Raw genomic sequence first — 23,466 nt, forward strand, 5'->3', positions numbered from 1 at the left:
CGAATTAATTTATTTCAAATTAGTTAATTCAAAATAAACTAAATAGATTTTGTGTCTAGATGCGTTATTTCAAATTCAAAATAGCGTTTTGCTATTTCGAAATAGCGCATCCACACTGATTGGACGCTGGGTCGCATTTAAGGGCAGCTGAAACCAGTTCCAGCAGGGCATCAGTTAAGTAGTTGCTTTGTGTGGCTGCTGTCTGAGGCTATCTGAGGCTCGTGCCTGGACAGCCGGTTCTCAGCTTTCCCGCTTGCTTGCCTACCTCGCCGCGGGAGAGCAAAGCGTTTTCCTCTCCGCCTGCTTCGGTCACTCTTGTTTGGGACACCGCAGCACTCGGCACCATGGAGCCAGAGCCACCCCTGGGCACTCTGGTGTTCATGTTAAACGTCTTGCTGCAAGCCTGGCAGCAATTGCTGGAGGGTTCCTGGCACCTTCTGCTGCAGGCCAGCCCCCTGGCCCTCCATCTGCCCTCTCTGGGGGCCCTGGAGGCGCGGCACCCGGATGCCAGCGTGCCCCGCCGCATCTGGCGTCTGGACACCAGCAGTGACTGGTGGGACCACATCGTCCTGGAGCGCTGGGGAGACCAGCAGTGGACCCAGAACTTCAGGATGAAGGAGGACACTTTCCTGGAGCTCTGCGAGTGGCTCGCCCCTGTTCTGCGGCGATGGGACACATGCATGAGGCCCGCCATTCCCCTCCACAAGCAGGTGGCCATCACCCTCTGGAAGCTCTCCACACCGGATAGCTACCGATCCGTGGGGAACCAGTTCACCATGGGGAGATCCACCGTCGGAGCGGTGCTCATGCAGGTACGGCACTCACCGGCCACTGGGCCAGGAGGGGGAGCTACAAGGAGGACATGGGCTGCCCCAGGGAAAACGAGGGGGGAGGTGGTGTAAGTGCCCTCCCTGGGAGGGTTCAGTCTGTCCTGGCTGCGCTACTGACCGCCCGTGATGTCCAGGATTGCAGTGGGAGTTGCTCCTGGGAGTGGGGCGCGGGGCAGTGGTGGGGAACAAACACTCCCAGCCACCCGGGCACCCCAGTAACCCTCGGTTTTGTGTGTGTCTGCAGGTTGTGAAGGCCATCAAGAGGGTGCTACTCCGCAGAGTCATCCACCTTCACTGACCTGAACGCGGTCATCCAGGGGTTCGGCGCCCTGGGCTTCCCCAACTGGGGGGGGGGGGACAATCGACGGGACGCACATCCCCATCTGTGCCCCCGACCACCAGGCCTCCCTCTTCATCAAGAGGAAGGGGTGCTTCTCCGTGATCCTGCAGGCCGTGTCTGACCACCAGGGCCAGTTCACGGATATCAGCGTGGGCTGGTCCGGCAAGGCACACGACGTGCGGGTGTACCGCAACTCCTCCGTGTGCCAGAGGCTGCACGCCAGGACTTTCTTCCCTGACTGCCACATCAGGGTCGGGGACATGGACATGCCAGTGTGCCTGCTGGGAGATGTGGCCTACCCCCTACAGCCCTGGCTGATGAAGCCCTACACAGGACTCCTCAGCCCCTCCCGGCAGGCCTTCAATGCCAGGCTCAGCAGGGCCTGCATTGTGGTCAAGGGGGCCTACGGCCGACTGAAAGCACGATTTTAGGTGCCTCCTCATCCGACCCAACCTCTCCCAGCACAATATTCCGCACGTGGTGGCAGCGTGCTGTGTGCTCCACAGTTTATGTGAGAGGAAGGGGGAGGCTTTCCTGCCAGCCTGGATGGCAGAGGCTGACCGCCTGGCTGGTCAGTACGCACAGCCCTGAACTTCAGGATGAAGAAGGACACTTTCAGGGGGCTGTCCGCAGCCGAGAAGCCCTGTGGGAGAGCTTCCAGGCGGACAAGGACTGAAGTCCCCCTGGCGTGCCCCACTGGGGCCTTGTGCCTTACATTCCACCCCCGCCTCCTCCCCCGCAGCCCCCCTTCCTGATATACAATAAAACACCTGTGTTGCCACAAAAAACACTCTTTATTTAACATAACTGGGGTGGGAGGAGGGGGGAAGGAGGATGGGGGGGGAATCTGGGAGGAGGGAGCTGGAAGGGGGAGGCAAGGGGAGAAAGGGGGAGGGGAAGCTAAGGGTTGGTCGTCTTGCCGGCCCTCCCGTCTTGCAGCACTGCGGGTGCGTGGGCCTCGGCATTCCTGGGGTGGAGTGGGTGTGGAGGGTGGGGCAGGAGGGACGGGGGGTGCAGAAGAAGTGGGAGGGGGAGCAGGAGTGGGAGGAGGAGCGATAGCTGGGGCGGCCGCAGGGGCTGGAGCAACAGGAGCCAGCAATCAGTCTGCCAGGGCCTATAGGTGCTCGCGGAGGGCATGGCCCTGCTCCCACAGCTCCCGCAAGCTCTCCCGCCGCAGCTGCAGGTCCTCTTACACCCACTGCTCCTGACTTTGGACCTGCTGTACATGTAAGCGCAGCTGCTGCCTCTGGAACTCCTCCCACTTGCGGGTGTGCCTGCTGGCCCGCATGCGGGTGGATGGTCAAGGTGGGGTGGTGTGTCCTGCACTCGCAGGTGCTGCGGCTGCAGTGGAACAAGAGAAGTGGTCAGTGTCTGCCCCTTTAAGGGCTCGGGGGGGGGAGCAGATGAGTTTTCCTGGTTGTGCCCAGAGTGGCCACCAGGGCTTCCTAGGAAGGGCTGGAGGCCCCCTAATTTGAAATAACTGTCTACACAGCACTTATTTCGAATTAGCTATTTCGAATTTGGTGTTATTCCTCATAGAATGAGGTTTACCACATTCGAAATAAGGGCTCCACTATTTCAAATTTATTTCGAAATAGCAGTTTGTATTTGTAGATGCTATTAAAGTTAATTCGAAATAACAGCTGTTATTTCGAATTAACTTTGTAGTGTAGACATACCCTTAGTGAAATGCCTGCTTATGGGATGAACATTTGTTAGAGTATGGGCTGAATTAAGTTGGGCAAAATCATACCTACTGAAAATATTATTTAATTCTGCTTTGGCGCAAGGGCTTGGAGTTCACGACCTCTTGAGGACCCTTCTGACTTTACATATCTACGATTAGCTTTGATCTTTTAATATGTATGGAAGAAGGAAAAATGAATGAACCTCTCCGCCTGCTTTTTTGTGATTTTTTTTTTCTTTTTTCTTTCCACTCTCAGATATGGGAGACAATAAAATCGGGGACTGCCCTTGAAAACCCCATGCTCTTGAACAAATTTCTACTGCTGACTTTTGCAGTAAGTAAATGCAATTTATTCTATGAAAGTATATGTACCCAGTATTGCTCTGGTCCTTAAAGAGGAGCTCAGGGCAGGAGACTGAGTTGGGGGTGGGTGGGTGAGGGACTCAAGATTGGACGGGTGGGCGTAAGGAGAGGCTATGGGCAGGGGATTCTGTGTGTAGTTGAGGTGGCAGCAGGGTCCAAAGGCTTCCCACCCAAGATTTATATAAGGGATACTTGCTCTTCCTCTTCCTGTCCCTGTCAGGAAGAGAGAGCACAGTGCACAGCTTGTTTGCCCCCTGCGCTCCCTAGCCTGAGTGAGGAATGCAGCAAACTATACAATTTCTCCTCACTCTCTGACAAAGGGGAACAGCCAGCAGTGTTCCCGTATGCATTTTGGGGGGCTTCAACTCCCCTGCCCGCCTTAAAGGGTGCTTGGGGCAGTGGGGGGCTCGAGGCTGGTGCAGTCCCAGAAAGAAGGATGGAGCATTCCCAGCCATCCCCTTTCATTTGCCTTGTGATTCTTTCTCTTTTCTGAATGGTTTTATGAGAAGCAATTTCATTCCAGGCACATCCCATTTTCCTGGCACAACAAAACTCTTGCTTTAAGTTATGATAAGAGAAAGCTGTATACCAAATTTGATTCTGAGCTCTTACTGTTTAGGAGAGGTTCTTGAACAGACAAACTCTCTGAAATACATAGTAATTGTTGAATAGTAAAAGAATTTTTCAAGATAGAAGTTAATTATTATTTTTATCTGAAAAAAGAGATAGTTTTATGTTAAATCTTTCCTCTGATGAAAAATATTCGGAACAGTGGTATCAATTAAATGGCATGAGTTAATGTATTAAATTGTTCTTTCTGATTAAAAGACTTACAAATTCCCAATATAAAAGCTGCATTATATATTTAATCAAGTTTCCATATGCTTTGTGTATGTATGCATGAAAGAGTGAATGGATCTGTATGAGTGTATCTTTGTATCAATACATAATAGACTTGTATTGTAGATGCAACTGTGTAGATTACGGAAAAGCATGACCTTTTTAATAAAGCATGAATTATTTTAACCTTTTAAAGATCAGGTCAAATTAAAAATGTGCAGAGATAATGATCTTATAAACTGTGCTTGTTTTTACTTAATGCCAGTCTCTGTCTTACAAAGGAATATTTAAATAAAGAAAAGTTCACCATGTTTATTCATGGCAACAGTTTGTACAAAGCTGTCACTTTTGACAGCCATAGAGATAAAAAATGAGAATGCAGATTCAGATGTTTTGGTCATGGAAGGTGCAATCCTGACAACCATGTCAGTAAAGGAGACCAACAGATCTAGCTGGAAGGGAAAAGACGGAGAAGCCAACCCAAGAAAAAATGGTGGGATGTCATGAAGGAAGATATGTAGCATGTAGTGTGATAGATGATATGGCACTGAAAAGAGCATTTTGGAGGGACAGTGTTTATTGAGCAGACACCAGTTGATGGGATTCACATGAAGAAGATAGATAAAAATTAAGAGGGAAATCTAGGATGATTTGTAACTGGACTGTACTCAACTTTTGATCACAGATTTGTGGTGACCATTTTAAAACCAGTATAAATTCAATCTTCATCCATCTGGTCCATTTAAGTAACAAAAATTAACCATATTTATGATGATGTGTCATATTTAAAACTCTAATTTTGCTTAACAATAGAAACAGATGAATACATCATCCCAAAACACTTGCTAGTCTATAAGAAATGTAGAACTCATTTGTGTAGTTTTATAGTTTAACTGCATCAATCAGTTTAATAGCAGAGAAGCGCAGTGAGTTCCTTCTAATGTTAGTATTCTGAGATATTTTATAGTGTGTATATTAGATACCTCTCCTTCTGTTCTTGATTGCGTGGAAGTCCTTATATAGCATACCTATGGCAATTGCAGCAATTATTTACATGAAAAACTTTAGACATTTATTGTATGTCTAGCTGAATTTTAATGCAATCTAGCAACTAGAAATAAAGCTAGCTTAGTCTGTTTGTCCATGGGCCACCAGTAACTGCTTCACAAACTTGCAGCAGTACATGGAATACAGATTGAGAACCTCTGATGTAATAGTGGGTGATGAAAACTAGGTTATATTCCCTGCTCTGCCACAGATTTGCTGTATGTGTAATTTTGGGCAAGTTAGTTGATTGCTTAGTGCAGTGTTTCCCAAATAGTGTTCCGTGGAAATAAGGGTTCAGCAAGAAATACCCATTACAATAACATTTTATGATTTAAAAAAAAATTATGTGATTTTTGTTTTTAAATATGTGCAATTAAACTAAATGTTGATCTCATGACCTCCTTTAGCATTTGTTTATTATTATCCTTACTTATTTGTGATCTACTTTTTCAGTTCCATATATTATACTGTTATTAGGGGTTCCGCAAAATTCTTTCAAATTTAAAAGGGTTCCAAGGCCAAATAAAATTGGGAAACACTGCCTTAATGTGTAACTTTACCTATTTGTAAAATGACTTGAGTGATCTGTAAAACAGGAGTCTCATGAAGCATGGTGAATATTTGTAAAGCAGCATGAGACAGTCAGATGACAGGTACTCTGTAAGTGGTAAGTATTATTAGAAAAAGTGCATTGTACATTTGTGAAGAAATTAAATGCATTGAATAATAAAAAATTGAATTAATTCAGTTTCCTATTGTGTAGTTCCTCGACACAGATCTCATGGTTCCCTAGTCTGCAAACTACTTACATGAATTATTAACTTTACTCACTGACATGAGACTGTTCCAATGAGTAAAGTTAAACACCTGCATAAGTGTTTGCAAGACCATGACCATAACTGGAATTGAGAGTCCAATAATTGTTCAGTTTATAAGTGGCTAGTTGGGATAGTAACTGATAGTGGTAATTGTCTGCTAATATATGTGTATATATGTTTTCCTCTAGGATTTAAAAAAGTATCATTTCTATTACTGGTTTTGCTATCCTGCTCTCTGTTTACCTGATGGCATACCTATTCTTCAGCAGGCAGTCTGCCTCGGTGAAAGGTTCTCTCCAAGTCAGGTACTTAAACACCAGCTGTCACATCTTTAGTACCGATGATTCTTTCTTGTAGCCTGTAAAACTACATATTTTATCCATGAACTTGCTGAGTTTTAACTAGAGTAGCTATTTTATTTCAAAAATAATTTATTTCTTTAGTTTGTAAAATTCTCATTTTCATGTTTTATTGTCTTTTGAAATAGTCCAGTTAGCTAAAGAGGTTGGCTACATCTACACTGGGCCCTTTTTCGGAAGGGGCATGCTAATTTTGAAAGTGGGAATAGGGAAATCCGCGGGGGATTTAAATATCCCCCGCGGGATTTAAATAAACATGTCCGCCGCTTTTTTTCCGGCTTGGGGAAAAGCCGGAAAAAAAGCGTCTAGACTGGCCCGATCCTCCGGAATAGGGCTTTATTCTGGAGGATCGGGCCAGTCTAGACGCTTTTTTTCCGGCTTCGAAGTAGGAATTAAGCATTTCAGAGGCAGTGTTCTAAGACAGTAGGTTGCTAACAGACCTCATCAAGAAATACTTCTCTCATTCCATGAGATTTTTTGAGATTCTGAAAAAGTTCCCTGCCTGCTACCAGGGGAGAAAGCATCAAAATTTTTGCAAGCTAAAAATTAAATGAAAATGTTTAGATCAGGTCAGTTGAAATATGTTGATGATTGTTTCAATTTTGACCATTTTTAGATATTTTTGTCCTTTTTTACTATACATTAATTTAAAAGTCTAACTAAATAGGATGCTCAGAATCAAAAAACTGTTTTGAAAATGTCAAAACAGGACAGTTTCAAAACTCTATTCTTTTAAAATAGTCAGTTCATTGAAACAATGTTTTTCCACAACTGATTTTGGTTTCTACTGATTTGGCATTTTCCAATTTTAAAAGTTTCAACAAAAAATCCCAACTAGCTCTAGTAATTATCCTGGTTAGGACTATTGAGTTTATAGAGGGGCTTGATCAGAACTGAGGGAAATTTATTTAAAGGCTTTCACCCTTTTGTGTGTCTTATTTTACTAAAATATTAACTCTTCTGGGCAGTGAATGTTTCTTGTGTTTGCACACTACCTAGCACAATGGGGCCTTAATCTCTGTTGGAATGTCTGAATACTATTGCAATGCATGTATTTATAACTTTTGGATCTAGAGAACATCATGGCTGGCCTGGAAAGAAGGTTGAGGATATGGTGTATGATAATTTATCTGACAGAAAAAGAGGCTGGTGTGATAGAATCTTGTTATCACACCAGCAGGGAGGCGAAGGAGAAAAGGAGGCGGAGTTGCCCTGTATGTAAGAGAGCAGTATGATTGCTCGGAGCTCCAGTATTTAGAGAGAGAAAAGACTGTTGAGAGTCTATGGGTTAAGTTTAGAGGTGGAAGCAACAGCGATAATATTGTGGTTGGTGTCTGCTGTAGACCGCCGGATCAGGTGGATGACAAAGACGAGGCTTTTTTTGGACAACTGAGAGAAGCTTCCAGATATCAGGCCCTGATTCTCATGGGGGACTTTAATCACCCTGACATCTGTTGAGAGACCAATACAGCTGTACTCAGACAATCCAGGAAGTTTTTACGGAAAGTTGGGGATAACTTCTTGGTACAAGAGCTGAAGGAACCGACCAGGGGCCATGTGCAGCTTGACTTGCTGCTCACAAACAAGGAGGAACAAGTAGGGGCAGCAGAGGTGGGTGACAACCTGGGAAGCAGTGATCATGAGATGGTAGATTTCAGGATCCTGACCAAAGGAAGGAAGGAGAGTAGCAAAATACACACCCTGGACTTCAGAAAAGCAGATTTTGACTCCCTCAAAGAACTGATGGACAGGATTCCCTGGGATGCTAACATGAAGGGGAAAGGAGTCCAGGAGAGCTGGCAGTATTTTAAAGATGCCTTATGAAAGGCACAAGAAGAAACCATCCCGATGAGCAGCAAGAGAAGCAAATATGGTAGGCGACCAGATTGACTTACCGGGGACATCCTTGGTGAGCTTAAACACAAAAAGGAAGCTTATAAGAAGTGGAAACTTGGACAGATGACTAGGGAGGAGTATAAATATATTGCTCGAGAATGCAGGGGAGTTATCTGGAAGGCGAAAGTGTAATTGGAATTGCAGCGAGCAAGGGACGTGAAGGATAACAAGAAAGGTTTCTACAGGCATGTTAGCAATAAGAGGGTGATCAGAGAGGGTGTGGGGCCCTTACTGGATGATGGAGGTAAACTTGTGACAGATGATTTAGGAAAAGCTGAAGTACTCAATGCTTTCTTTGCCTCTTTCTTCACAGACAAGGTCAGCTCCCAGACAAATGCACTAGGCAACACAAAGTATGGGAAGGAGGTGGACAGCCTTTGGTGGGGAAAGAACAAATTAGGAACTATTTAGAAAAGATAAACATACACAAATCCATGGGCCCGGATTTAATGCATCCAAGTGTACTGAGGGAGTTGGCAAATGCCATTGTGGAGCCTTTGGCCACTACCTTTGAAAACTCAATGAGGGAGATCGGGAGAGATCCCGGATGCCTGGAAAAAGTCAAATGTAGTGCCCATCTTTAAAAAAGGGAAGAGGGACAATCCAGGGAACTACAAACCAGTCAGCCTTACCTCAGTCCCCGGAAAAATCATGGAGGGGATTCTCAAGGAATACATTTTGAAGCACTTAGAGGAGGGGAAAGTGATCAGGATTAGTCAACATGGATTCACAAAGAGCAAGTTATGCCCAACCAATCTGATTAGCTTCTATGATGAGGTAACTGGCTCTGTGGTTATGGGTAAGTCAGTGGATGTGACCTACCTTGACTTTAGCAAGGCTTTTGATACGGTCTTCCACGATATTTTTGCCAGCAAGTTAAGGGAATATGGATTGGATAAATGGACTGTAAGATGGACAGATGGTTGGACCCAATGGCTTGTGATCAATGGCTCGATGTCAGGTTGGTGGTGGGTTTCTAGCGGAGTGCCCCAAGGTTCAGTTTTAGGACCGGTTTTGTTCAATATCTTTATTGGATGAGGGGATGGACTGCACCCTTAGCAAGTTCGCAGATGACACTAAGTTAGGGGACACTATCCTGAAGGGCAGGGATAGGGTCCAAAATGACTTGGACAGATTAGAGGATTGGGCCAAAAGAAATCTTATGAGGTTCAAGAAAGACAAGTGTAGAGTCCTGCACTTGGGATTTGTGTTTGTTTAGTCTTCAGAAGAGAAGAGCGATGGGGGAATTGATAGCAGCCTTCAGCTTCCTGAAGGGAGGTTCCAAAGAGGATGGAGAAAGGCTGTTCACAGTAGTGATGGATGGCAGAACAAGGAGTAATGGTCTCAAGTTACAGTGGGAGAGGTCTAGATTGGCTATTAGGAAAAACTAATTCACTAGGAGAGTGGTTAAGCACTGGAATGGATTACCTAGAGAAGTGGTGGAATCTCCATTCCTAGAGGTTTTTAAGTTTTGCCTTGACAAAGCCCTGGCTGGGTTGATTTAGTTGGGATTGGTCCTGCCTTGCACAGGGGGCTTGACTTGATGACCTCCTGGGGTCTCTTCCAGCTCTCTGATTCTATAACAGAAACAGTTGTCTGATGAACTAGGCAACAGACTTGAACACAAGTAAGAAGTAGCAAAGGAAATGCGATTGGACTAGATCTCAAAATATAGAGAGACAGAGGGATGTTCTCAGGAAAACTCTTTGGAAAATAGGATGATTATCTTTTGACAACTTCAGGCGTCTTGATGAGAAACTAAAAGTTCACAACAATCAAATTCTTTAATAACATTGATTTTAAATCAGTTTTCTTTACACTTATGTCTTTAAATGCTTAGTTTAGTTTTGTAGAATTTGAAACATTTTACTATTTATGATACTATCCATTATGCAGCATTCTGATCAGTGTTTACCAACATCTGATCCTGTGTTAAGTATTTTTTGACTTTCTGAACAGATTAGAGCTCTCAGCCTTCCCTTTGTAACAATGGGGTGCATCTATTATTTAGGGGACTCTGTATTTGCAAGTTCCTTTTCCCTAGGAATAACACTTCAGTTTTGCATAGATCAGTTTGCAGCAGTGGTAGCAGTACATCTCCTGTCTAAAAACATTGAAGATACGTTTTTAGCTTTTATTTTTTGAAGCTACAGGCAGTCCCCGACTTACGCGGATCCGACTTATGTCGGATCCGCAGTTACGAACGGGGCTGCCCCAGAGTACACGGACTGCGGGACCTCGCGGTCCTGCTGCCCGTGTACTCTGGGGCTTTCTCTGCGTCTCCCTGGTCTGCAGACCAGGAAGACGCAGAGCAAAGCCGCGGAGGGGCTCGGGCAGCGGGGCAGTCCCGCTGCCCGAGGCCCCCCCCCCCCCCGCGCAGCTTTGCAAAGCTGCGGGGAAGCCGCTGGCTTCCCCGAGGCTTTGCAAAGCTGCGGGGGGGCTCGGGCTGCTCCGCTGCTGGCTTCCCCGAGGCTTTGCAAAGCCGAGGGGGGGGCTCGGGCAGTGGGGCACCCCAGGCGCGCCTGGGCTGCTCCGCTGCTGGCTTCCCCGAGGCTTTGCAAAGCCGAGGGGGGGGCTCGGGCAGCGGGGCACCCCAGGCACACCTGGGCTGCTCCGCTGCCGGCTTCCCCGAGGCTTTGCAAAGCCGCGGGGGAAGCCGGCAGCGGGACAGCCCAGACGCCCCGCGGCTGTCCCGCTGCCGGCGTCCTCAGAGGCTTTGCTCCCCGTCTCCCTGGTCTGCTGGTCTCCAGCAGACCAGGGAGACTGGGAGCAAAGCCGCGGAGGACCCAGGCGGCGGGACCGCGGTGCGTCTCGGTCCGCCGCCCATGTCTTCCTGGTCTGCTGGGGTAGGGGGGGTGCAGCTAGTACGCCCCCCCCCCCAGCAGACTAGGCTTTTCTCCGGACGCCTGTGGCAGAGCAGCTGGGGCGCTGCCGGTTGGTCCCGCAGCACCGCTCTGGGCGCTACTGGTCCAACCCAGCAGCACCCCAGCTGCTCTGGTCCTGATTTAGCCGCTGCTGGTCAGTTTCAGCAGCGGCTGAATCAGGACGCCTGGGGCAGAGCAGATGGGGTGCTGCTGGGTTGGTCCAGTAGTGCCGAGGAGCGGCGCTACTGGAGCAACCCAGCAGCACCCCAGCTGCTCTGCCCCAGGCGTCCTGATTTAGCCGCTGCTGAAACTGACCAGTGCTGACTACAGGAAGCCCGAGGCAGAGTTGCTCTGCCCCAGGCTTCCTGGAATCAGCTGCTGATCAGTTTCAGCAGCAGCTGACTTGGGGACGCTTGGGGTTCTTAAGTTGATTCTGTATGTAAGTCAGAACTGGCGGTCAGTTTCAGCAGCGGCTGAATCTGGACGCCGGTTCCGACTTACATACAGATTCAACTTAAGAACAAACCTACAGTCCCTATCTTGTACGTAACCCGGGGACTGCCTGTACTTAATAAATGGCTAACAAAGAAAAAAGTTAAAGTATTCCATAATCAGCTAAGAAAATATTTTTTGAATCACATAAGCATTGTTGCGTTAGGATAATTCCAACCATCTGTTATATTTTCTTTTCATTTGCAGATTCAGGCGCTCCAGAAAGCTTATGATGAACTTTGCCAGATGGAAGGAGTTACAGCCTTGCCTTACTTTGTAATCAAGTATAATGACAAGTCTGTTTGGGTGTCACTGCTTAAAAACTGGAATGATTTTTTCCAAGATCAAGAGGAGAAGGTAAAGGGAATTTTGCATTTATGCCAGAAATATTTGTGCTGAATGTACATATTGTTTGAGCTCTGGCTGGAATACTATACTGAGATACAGGTCTTGTCTGCAAAGAATAAGTCCAGTAAGTGTCTGAACACCAGCTGCTTCCATTGATTACACCTGGACTTCAGGGAGTGTAGTTTTAGGCGTCTCAAACTTGGTATCCAGAAGTATAGGCATCTTAAATTAGTTGACGGTTTGAAAATTTGGTCTTTGAGCTCTCTCTACACATGTGAGAGAGATAATAAAACTTACTTATTTTATGGGGTTGTCATGAGGATGAGTTAATATTTATTAATAATTTTGAACAAATATAGCATTCTATAAGTACAAAGCCCACTTATATTGTTTGTTTGCATATATTTTCCAACGAATATAGAATAATTCAGTTTTACAGTTATCACATTAGCTTTAAGTACACCTGGAAATGTATATAGTGGCCTTCTACAAAACAAAATATATAGTAGCCATTATAAATTAATAAACATATTAATATAGTCAGCCTGTATTTTCCAGAGTACCAGCTATAATGCAAGAAAAACTGGCTCCTTTTTAAACTTTGCCAGGAAAAAAATGCATTTGAATAGTGTAAAGTTAAGTAGATGTGATGCAGGCTAAATGTGGATTAGATGAGATTGGAATTTTTTATACTGTGACCATTCATCAACAGGGATGTTTGCTTAGGAATCCAGGGAATCTGATCACACAGTAGGCATCTCCAGGTTTTGTAAACATGTTTTTTAAGCTTTAGTAGTTAAGGAAATGCATGTTGTACAGTGAAGTACAAGTGAATGTTAGGTAGCCAAAATGAACAAAACTGGAAGCTGTGGGAGTTATTAAAGTGCATGAAATGGCATACAATGCATCACTGATTGGTAGGAGTTGATCATTATTTTTAAATACAATATGTGATTTCTTACTGACATAGCATTTAAGATAAAAAGGTGTGCTGATGGCTATTACTGTGAATCTTGTGCTGTTATGCATGAGGTGTTCAGTGGAGCTATTTTGTTTGTAGGTGACCGTTGGAGTTTATGATCCCTGCAATTTTACCCAGTATCCAGGATGGCCACTGAGGAATTTACTGGTCCTGGCAGCATACAGATGGTATTGGTTTTATGTCTTATTAGACTGAGCACTTTTGTTAGCCCAGCTGACTTACATAATACAGAAAGAGCCTTAACTTTGTCCCTGGTATATACAAAAATCTATGCAAAGATGAAAACAAAAAATTACTATGAGTTCATTAAAAATGGATCCTTTGAATAGGAATTAGAATTCCTTATCTTCAAAGTTTGTTATTTTAGTGGGCAAAGGCAAGGTACCCAGCCTGTTGCTACTTCCATATAGTTCTTCACTACTTACCTCTGCCTGCCACATTCTTAATTGCTAGTTTGAGCCCCATTTTCAAATTATCTATACTCCAAATTCCTCTCAAAATTTTTCTGAAATGTAGCCATTACATCCATAACAGAAGTTGTTTCTGAAAAGTTTGGTAAAAGTGTTTTAAAAAAAAAGAGGGGAAATTTGGAGCAGAGGATGGTCAACAACTGGATTTCAAAAGGAAACCCAGCTTCAACTTAAAGTAAGGAGCAGCTACTGCCACTTCAGCATATAGCACATTTCTATGTGAGTAGAAGCAACATCTGAAAGCCAGTTTATAATCTCTGGATTTATTTGTTGAGTAGTGCAGACTAACTGAGGATGGTAATATGTGTAAGTGCCCTTGAAAAGCTGTCTTGCTCCAGAGAATACAACTGCCAAATGACCAAATGAGTTCTTGAGATCCAAAGTCTGAAGAACTCATACTCTCAAAGTCTTCTGCATTGCATAGTTGAACTTTTTTTTGTTTTATTGCACACCGTCATCTTTTGCATTACAAAACACTATCTGTCAAACATTGAGTTGTGTGATTCAATAATTTAAGATGAAATTTCAAAATGTGAGAATCCCAAATTCTGTGATTTGATGCTCAACAGTGAGTGAAGATGAATAATGGGTGCTAAGTTGGTGAAGGGGAAGGAGATGAAAACTGATTAGGGATTCTGAGGAGCATGCTAAGCGTGGAGGAGGTAGGATGGCACCTCCTGCTGCTTTGGCATTGCAGCTGTATTACATTGTACTCTAGGACTTCTCTGTCCATTATGCCTCAAAACATATGGTGCTTTTAGTTCCCAGTAACACCGTGCAGATGAGCTGTTCACAGTGGGGAAGTGCCAAGTGCAATTTCAGTGGAGTTGCACCACAGTTTCCATATAATAATTGACTGCTTTGAGTGTTCCTTAATCATGTTCTGTTTCTTCATATTTGATCAGATAGAAATAGATACATTATTATACAGGCAGTCCCCGAGTTACGTGGATCTGACTTACGTCGGATCCCTACATACGAACGGGGCTTTTCTCGCCGCGGAGGACGCTGGCGGCGGGACCGCCCAGACGCGCACGGTCCCGCCGCCCGCGTCCTCTGCAGCGAGAAAAGCCGCTCCGTGTCTCCCTGGTCTGCTTGGAGGGGGGCCTCCAGCAGACCAGGGAGACGCAGAGCAAAGCCGCGGAGGAGCAAAGCACGGCGAGAAAAGCCTGGTCCACTGGGGGGGGGGGGGCACTAGCTGCGCCCACCCCCCCCTCAGCAGACCAGGGAGACGCTGGCGGCAGTCCCGCCGCCCGCGTCCTCCGCGGCTTTGCTCCGCGTCTCCCTGGTCTGCTGGGGAGGAGGGGGCGCAGCTAGTGTGCCCCTCCCCCCCAGCAGACCAGGCTTTTCTCGCCGACGCCTGGGGTAGAGCAGCTGGGGCGCTGCCGGGTTGGTCCCGCAGTGCCGCTCGTCGGTGCTACTGGACCAACCCGGCAGCACCCCAGCTGCTCTGCCCCAGGCGTTCCCAAGTCAGCTGCTGCTGAAACTGACCAGTGGCTGATTCCAGGAAGCCTGGGGCAGAGCAGCTCTGCCTCGGGCTTCCTGTAGTCAGCCGCTGGTCAGTTTCAGCAGCGGCTGAATCTGGACGCCAGTTCTGACTTGCATACAAATTCAACTTAAGAACAAACCTACAGTCCCTATCTTGTACATAACCCGGGGACTGCCTGTATATGAATTCAGTACCAATGGAAGATTTGTCATAGTCTTCATTTCCAAAAGATTAAAGTTGGATGACATCAGAGAACTAATTAAGTGAAGTTCCTGCTTGAGCACCCTTCTTTTCTGCTGGAAGAGTTCAAGATCTTTTGCTTTAGAACCTTTATTTATTTATTTATTTATTTATTTATTTATAATGCCAGGGGTGAGCATGTGCATTCAATTGAAGTGCTGTGCTTCAGAGACAGGACCATGCAAGGCGTGAGAGAGATAACACACAGCATCATCTTTGAAATAAAGCTTCCACAGATGTCACAGAGCTCAGGTAATCCACTGTCAAAGGATGGCTTTCAGAATATAGAAACTAATGTTACTTGACTTCTTTATAATCACTATGAAGATGGAAGAAAAATTAGTGCAGATAACTTGTTACTGATGTTAACAGCCACCTCAAATATTGTGCATTTTAAATTATTCAGATGTCTTTGTAAAGAAAACAGTTTTATCTTCTAGAAGGAAAGAGGATAATTTACTTTGAGAGTAAGATAGTTTGGCCTAGTCACCAAGTGTGTCTTTATGCTCTCATTCTAATTACAGGCATGATACAGCAACAGGTAATTTGTCATAGTGCTTATGTTATTAATGTATGTTGTCATTTCTTATTAGCAGTATTTAATCACTATGCCACCAAAACACACACATTAATATTGTCATTTCATAATGCATGAAATAAGGTACTTATGAGAGTACAGCATTAATTTCTAAAAATCACAATTTTGGTATGGTTGGGGTATTTTTTAAAAATCTGTTTCTTGTGGTATTAAGACCTGCAGGAAATAAGAGCAATGCATTGTAAATTTTGGAAACCTCTCTAGCATAAAAAACAGGATTCAGTTGCTATAGACAATATTTCATCAGAACGGAAGGAAACTTCTTATAGGTTCTTTTTATCTGAGGGTCTAATAATACTTCACCAATGATAGTGGTGAAGCAAAATTAACCTCCATGCAAGGTCCACAAATGGTATTATACTAATTTACAGATAAGGGTACCAAGGCATGGAGAAATGAAATGACTTGCTCAAGATTGCTTAAGCAGATTCCAGAGTCTTCAGAAAATCTGCATATGCACCTCTGTAAAGATGAGTGTAACTCGTTGCAGAATCAGAACCTTAGCTGGTCTGTGTCAGAGCTGGGAATAGAACACAAGTGTTCAAAGTAGGAATAAGAGATCCTCCGGAAAAGGGCTTTATTCCGGAGGATCGGGCCAGTCTAGACGCTTTTTTCCGGCTTTTCCCCAAGCCGGAAAAAAGCGGCGGACATCTTTATTTAAATCCCGCGGGGGATATTTAAATCCCCCGCGGATTTCCCTATTACGAAGTTTAAAATTAGCATGCCCCTTTCGTAAAAGGGGCCAGTGTAGACGTAGCCGTTATGTTTGAAAGCCCATTAGCTAAGACTTTTCTGCTAACTTGCTTTCAAAACTAAAATAAAGAAAAACCAGCACATAATATGGAAAAGGGGATACAGTCTACCACATTTTTGCTATATAATAGAATAACTATTGTAGTGAAGAGTTCTGTTAGTTAACACCCTTGATAAACTGGCAGTTTTGGGAAAAGTGAGGTTTTTTTTTTGTCAAGGTGAAATTTAGGTTTTTAATATCATGGAAATGTTTGTTTATTTATTCGTTCATTCATTTATTTAATGGAAAGTAGATTGTCCAAAAGCTGTTGGATGGGAGAAAAACCCAAAAGGAGGCATGGGTCCAAGAATGGTGAATCTCAGTGAATGTATGGATCCTAAAAGGTATGTGATGGTTTACAAAAATTTATACTCTGATCAGACCTGAAATATGTCAGGCTTCTGCCGGGGGAGGGGAGGAGGAGAAAATATAAGGTCCAAAGAAAACCTGGATCTCAAACGTGTTTTGTTAGGTAAGAAAATATAGTTATGTCGATGTTAGTACTCAGTCCTGCCTGCCATTTTTACTAGGTGCAATATATACTCGAAGGAAAAGTCCCATTGAAGACATGGAGCTTCTCACAGTATCTAGGAATATGTGCTTTCACTAACTTGAAAATCTAGATAAGTTAATTTTAATCTGTATTTCTATGTGTAACACGTTCTTGAGAAGCTGGTAGAGACCAAAAAATGAGTGTATACTGCATAGCTGTACACAATGACTAGATGTAATGCAGTGAAGTCCTCTGCAAAAAAAAAAAAAAAAAAAAAGTGATAAAAACAAATCAAATCAAGACTTAACATGAGACTGAAATAGGGGACCATGCTAAGTGTAAAGCGGGTTGGTTCTGACAGAAAGAAGGCTCCTGTAAGATTGTCATTTATCCCTATCATGGACAGACTGTTCTTATCTACTCTGATCAGAATTTTAAAAGCCCTGACGCATTTACCAGCCAGCAAATCCAACATAGACTGAAAATGAAACTGGTTAACTTCTTTGTTATCATTCAGAGCTTCCACACAGCAACCAATACTTGCAATCTGGAGGAGTCTGAGGGTGTTTGACTGAGAGGCTCCAAAGACAGAATTTAACAAAGTAGAAGACATAGAAATGGGACAAATTACCTGTGGCATTTGTGGAATCTAGGTGAAAGGCCACTTTTCATTTTCAAACTTAGGTCAGAGGCTGTTCACTTTGAAAATTTAAAATGTGGGTCAGCATCTTATCGGACAGGCTTTACGAGCCTAATCCAGTTCCATTAACTTCAATGGGGTTTGGACTTAACCCAGAGTAATTAAATCCTTCCCCCCCCTGACTTCCCCTGTACCATGGGGTGTGGATTGCCTGCTAAAATCATCTGGCCATCTCTCACCTCATCATTTCCCTGCCCATGGTCTCTTCTGTTTTCTGTCTGTGACAAACATAAGTTTAGTCTCCTGAGGATTTCAATGCCTGAGCCTAATTAGTAATATAAGAGAATTTGAGTGAAATGTAATGGCCTGTGCTATTGAGGAGGTCAGACTGGATGAGATAAATTGTCCCTTCTGAGACTAAATGCAATTCTGCCTTTTTTTGGTTTATTACTTATGGGCCTCTGGAGTATTTGATATTTCCTAGCATAAAGTACAGATAGCACCTCTCTGGTCTGGCAACATCCATGTTCCAGAAGGATGTTATTGGTCAGAGAGGGTGTGTGGGCTGTCTGGGAGTCTGGTGGCTAGTTGTGGGAGCCGAGGAGCATGAGGAGAGTGTGCGCTGAGTGGCAGGGAGCATTGTCCAGGAGCAGGACTGGGACCGACTATAGGACTGAGACAGTTGCAAGAGCCAGAGTGTGGTCATTAGCTGGGGGCAGCGGAGGACTCGAGCGGCGGGGGACCATATGCTCCCCACAGCATGTCAAAGTGGTCCCCAGCTGACTCTGGGCTCCCTGTGGCACTGCTGCTTTTAAATGCCATGGGGCTTCATGGGGTGTTTCAAAGTGGCAGCACCGCATGGGACCTGGGGTCAGTGGGGGGAGTCCCCAGCTGGCCCTGGGCTCCAAGCGACGCTGATGCTTTGAAGCACTCCTTCCTCCCCCAGGAAGCAGGTAGGGAGCGACTAGCGTGTCGACTGTCCGATAAGCATTTACTTATTGGATAGTCGACTAGATGTTCACATCTCTAGGTAGGGAGTGCAGCTGGAAGGGGAGCACAGTCGTCAGGAGGCTGGCATCCCTCCAGGAGAGTCTGGAGGCCAAAACTAGGCTTCTTTGGCCTGACAAACTCTGGTTCCCAGCTCCCTCTCCATCCAACGTTTATAGCAATCTTGTCAAGTACCCAGAGGGTAAATTTTTAAAATAGGTAATTACTAATTGTCTTGTTCTTGTTTGAACATCTTTGCTAAATCATTGGGACTGGTTCTGTTTAATATCTTCTTCAACAGTTTAGATATTGGCATAGAGAGTGTGCTTATTAAGTTTGTCCAGATCATTTTGAATTATGACCTTATCCTCCAAAGCAGCTGCAACTCCTCCCAGCTTCATACAATCTACAAACTGGAGAAATGGTCTGAGGTAAATAGGATGAAGTTTAATCTTAGGAAAGAACAGTCTCACACATACAGAATGGGAAGCGACTGTCTAGGACGGAGTGCTGCAGAACGGGATCTAGGGGTCATAGTGGACTACAAGCTAAATATGAGATAACAGTGTGATGCTGCTTCAAAAAAAGCAAACATGATTCTGGGATGCATTAACAGGAGTGTTGAGAGCAAGACATGAGAAGTCATTCTTCAGCTCTAATCTGCGCTGATTAGGCCTCAGTTGGAATATTGTGTCCAGTTCTGGGCACCACATTTTAAGAAAGATGTGAAGAAATTAGAGAAGGTCCAGAGAAGAGCAACAAGAATGATTAAAGGTGTAGAGAACGTGACCTATGAAGGAAGACTGAAAGAATTGGGCTTCTTTAGTTTGGAAAGGAGAAGACTTTGGAAAGGAGACGATAGCAGTTTTCAGGTATCTAAAGGAGGAGGGAGAAAAATTGTTCTCCTTAGCCTCTGAGGATAGGACAAGAAGGGAGATTTAGTTTGGACATTAGGAAAAACTTCCTAACCGTCAGAATGATTAAACACTGGTATAAGTCGCCTAAGGAGGTTGTGGAATCTCCATCTCTGGAGATAATTAAGAGCAGGCTAGATAGACATCTATCAGGGATGGTCTAGATGATACTGGGTCCTGCTGTGAAGGCAGGGGACTGGACTTAATGACTTCTCGAGGTCCCTTCCAGTTCTTGTATTCTATGATTTGTCAGAACCCAGTAAACATTTTAATAAAAGTTTATTGTGTTACAATTTTTGGCATATTTATTGTTATATGTGATGGAAATAGAATAGAATGTCAGAATTTGTGTACGGAAATAATGCTCTTGGCATGACACCTCATCTTTACCTTCTGTTATTTACTATATATCTGATCTACAAAGAGTTTAGTAGAATTTATGCATGGTTCTTTTAAGAATTCTGTACAAAGGCCAAGATATGTAGAATTTATGCATGGTTCTTTTAAGAATTCTGTACAAAGGCCAAGATATGTAAGAACAAATTGCATGGTGCAGTGCTCTAGTTAGAACAGAAGGTCAATATTGCATTAGAAAGTATTCAGGAATGATGTTTGTTTTTATTTCACTACATAGGTTAGCTGAGTCATCTGTAGATCTTAATCTTAAATTGATGTGCTGGCGATTGGTGCCTACTCTTGAGCTGGAGAAGGTTGTGTCTGCTAAATGTCTGCTGCTAGGAGCTGGTACACTGGGTTGTAGTGTAGCCAGAACCTTATTGGTAAGTATCAGAGTCATTCCTGAAGGTGACCTGCTGTCTGCGATAAAGACTGCTTTTTTCATCCTTGCATAAAAAGTGGAAGTATTCAAGGAGATCAACATATGTGTCACAAAAATATTGCTGATTTATTTATTTTTATTAAAAACTGGCCAGGTAACAAAATGGAAAATTGTGCTGAATAAAATAATAAATGAGTTCTCAATCAAATTCATACCAAAATATCTGAAATAAATAATTGTGCTAACAAGACACCATTTGTTGTGATCAAAAGGAGTTTAAGTATAGTTAGCTTCAAAAAGATCTCCCAAAATGAAGTGATTGGGCAACAAAATGGAAAATGAAATTTAATGTTGATAAATGCAAAGTAATGCACGCTGGAAAAAATAATCCCAACTATACATACAATATGATGGGGACTAATTTAGCTTCTATATAAAACCATGGTATGCCCACGTCTTGAATACTGAGTACAGATGTGGTCACCTCATCTCAAAAAAGATATATTGGCATTGGAAAAGGTTCAGAAAAGGGCAATGAAATGATTATGCGTTTGGAACAGGTACCATATGAAGAGAGACTGGGACTTTTCAGTTTAGAAAAGAAACAACTAAGGGGTGATATGATAGAAGTCTATAAAATCGCGAGTGGTATGGAAAAAGTAAATAAGGAATAGTTATTTACTTGTTCCCATAACATAAGAACTAGAGGTCACCACATGAAATTAATAGGTAGCAGGTTTAAAACAAACAATAGGAAGTTTTTCTTCACGCAGCACACAATCAGCCTATGGAACTCTTTGCCAGAGGATGTTGTGAAGACCAGGACATTAACAGAGTTCATAAAAACTAGATAAATTCATGGAGATTAGGTTTGAAGTAGTTCAGGACAGCGAAACAGTAAATTCAGGATTCACTGGTGTGGCATCCTGACAGGTCTCCTGCTCTGTCAGTGATGATAAATGTTCGGCTGTGTGCATTTTCGTATGTTCCTTCAGTATATCATGCCAGCTCTGCACAGATAGCTAGCACATTAGACTTCACAAGAGCCCCAAAGACTACATACTTGGATAAGATACAAAGGCACCCGAGTCAGGTTTATTGTCAATCGAAGTACATTAATAGGTGTCAGTAGCCAGATGTCATCCAAGCCCCTAAGTATTTGTACCCGAGACAATGGACGTAGCTCAGTCAATAATATGGATTTCTCTATCAACCCTTTGGCCAACCTAGGAGGTAAGTGAGGTACCCCAATATTTATAGACAGAAATGAACAATCTGATACACACTGTACGTATCGTCTTGCACACTAATTATATGTTTGGTACCTCCCCTCCCTTGTACTTTCCTCCAAAGCATTCACTGCCCAATGTTTTGCTTTCACTCTTGTTTCAAACTATTTTATCATGTACTCTGTTAGTTGTCCTTGTACTGTCCTGATGGCATGTATTTACATACTTCATGTGCTTCTATCCAAGCTAGTAGTTCTAGTGCTGAGAGACACTGACTTGCAGGCAAACGTTTGTTTTTGACACGGCCTGTCTGTTACGCACAGTATAACTCTTACTTTAGTTCAAACACCAGGCCCATGCTTCAGGCTCTTTCTTTCTCCTACAAGGTCCATTGATGGTTGTTAGCCGGGAAGGGTGTCCCTAGCTTCTGTTTGTCAGAGGCTGGAAATGGATGACAGGAGAAGGATCATGTGATGATACATGAGATAAATACATTAGAAGCAAGAAGGCGACTAAGGACAGGGTAGGCCCATTGGTCATTGAGGAGGGAGAAACAGTAACAGGAAACTTGGAAATGGCAGAGACGCTTAATGATTCTTTGTTTCGGTCTTCACTGAGAAGTCTGAAGGAATGCCTAACATAGTGAATGCTAGTGGGAAGGGGGGAGGTTTAGAAGATAAAATTTAAAAAGAACAAGTTAAAAATCACCTAGAAAAGTTAAATGCCTGCAAGTCACCAGGGCCTGATGAAATGCATCCTAGAATACTCAAGGAGCTGATAGAGGAGGTATCTGAGGAGCCCCTAGTTATCATCTTTGGAAAATCATGGGAGACAGGAGAGATTCCAGAAGACTGGAAAAGGGCAAATATAGTGCCCATTTATAAAAAGGGAAATAAGAACAACCCAGGAAACTACAGACCAGTTAGTTTAACTTCTGTGCCAGGGAAGATAATGGAGCAAGTAATTAAGGAAATAATCTGTGAACACTTAGAAGGTGGCAGGTGATAGGGAACAGCCAGCATGGATTTGTAAAGAACAAATCATGTCAAACCAATCTGATAGCTTTCTTTGATAGGATAACGAGTCTTGTGGATAAGGGAGAAACAGTGGATGTGGTATACCTAGACTTTAGTAAGGCGTTTGATATGGTCTCACGTGATATGCTTATCAATAAACTAGGCAAATACAACTTAGATGGGGCTACTATAAGGTGGGTGCATAACTGGCCGGATAACCATACTCAGAGAGTAGTTATTAATGGTTCTCAATCCTTCTGGAAAGGTATAACAAGTGGGGTTCCGCAGGGGTCTGTTTTGGGATGGGCTCTGTTCAATATCTTCATCAATGATTTAGATATTGACATAGAAAGTATGCTTATTAAAAGGGCTGGCCAAGATGCGGCAAGCCCCACTCGCCAGCTATGCGGTTTGGCGTGCTGCGCATGCGCTGACCGCACTTCGCGGCTGTGCCGGCTTGTAATCTACTCACTACGGGTGAGTAGATTACATTAATTATCGAGCCCTGCTTTTTAAATTTGCAGATGATACCAAGTTGGGAGGGGTTGCGACTGCTCTGGAGGATAGGGTCATAATTCAAAATGATCTGGACAAATTGAAGAAATGGTCTGAGGTAAACAGGATGAAGTTTAATGAAGACAAATGTAAAGTGCTCCCTTAGGAAAGAACAATCAGTTTCACACATACAGAATGGGAAGCGACTGTCTAGAAAGGAGTACGACAGAAAGGGATCTAGGGGTTATAGAGAACCACAAGCTGAGTATGAGTCAGCAGTGTGATGCTGTTGCAAAAAAAGCAAACATGATTCTGGGATGCATTAACAGGTGTGTTGTGAGCAAGACACAAGAAGTCATTCTTCCTCTCTACTCTGCGCTGGTTAGGCCTCAGTTGGAGTATTGTGTCCAGTTCTGGGCACCACATTTCAAGAAAGATGTGGAGAAATTGGAGAGGGT

General features: G+C 44.0%; 1 protein-coding gene across 9 annotated transcripts in view; it reads left to right on the forward strand.

The window, feature by feature from the left end:
• The window catches only part of ATG7 (autophagy related 7), a 179,067-nt gene that overhangs the window by 12,459 nt on the left and 143,142 nt on the right, over positions 1-23,466 (forward strand). For 8 of the 9 annotated variants that reach the window (XM_075939620.1, XM_075939619.1, XM_075939622.1 and 5 more), the window contains 7 exons: positions 3,114-3,191; positions 6,114-6,230; positions 11,744-11,893; positions 12,945-13,033; positions 15,196-15,317; positions 16,707-16,800; positions 20,125-20,269. In XM_075939620.1, coding sequence (XP_075795735.1) covers positions 3,114-3,191; positions 6,114-6,230; positions 11,744-11,893; positions 12,945-13,033; positions 15,196-15,317; positions 16,707-16,800; positions 20,125-20,269 — 795 coding nt within the window. The remainder of the gene's footprint in view (positions 1-3,113; positions 3,192-6,113; positions 6,231-11,743; positions 11,894-12,944; positions 13,034-15,195; positions 15,318-16,706; positions 16,801-20,124; positions 20,270-23,466) is intronic. The other variant, XM_006117613.4, reaches the window with a different exon arrangement.

The sequence above is a fragment of the Pelodiscus sinensis genome, chromosome 11, assembly GCF_049634645.1.
Source record: "Pelodiscus sinensis isolate JC-2024 chromosome 11, ASM4963464v1, whole genome shotgun sequence".
NCBI classification, from domain to species: domain Eukaryota; kingdom Metazoa; phylum Chordata; order Testudines; family Trionychidae; genus Pelodiscus; species Pelodiscus sinensis.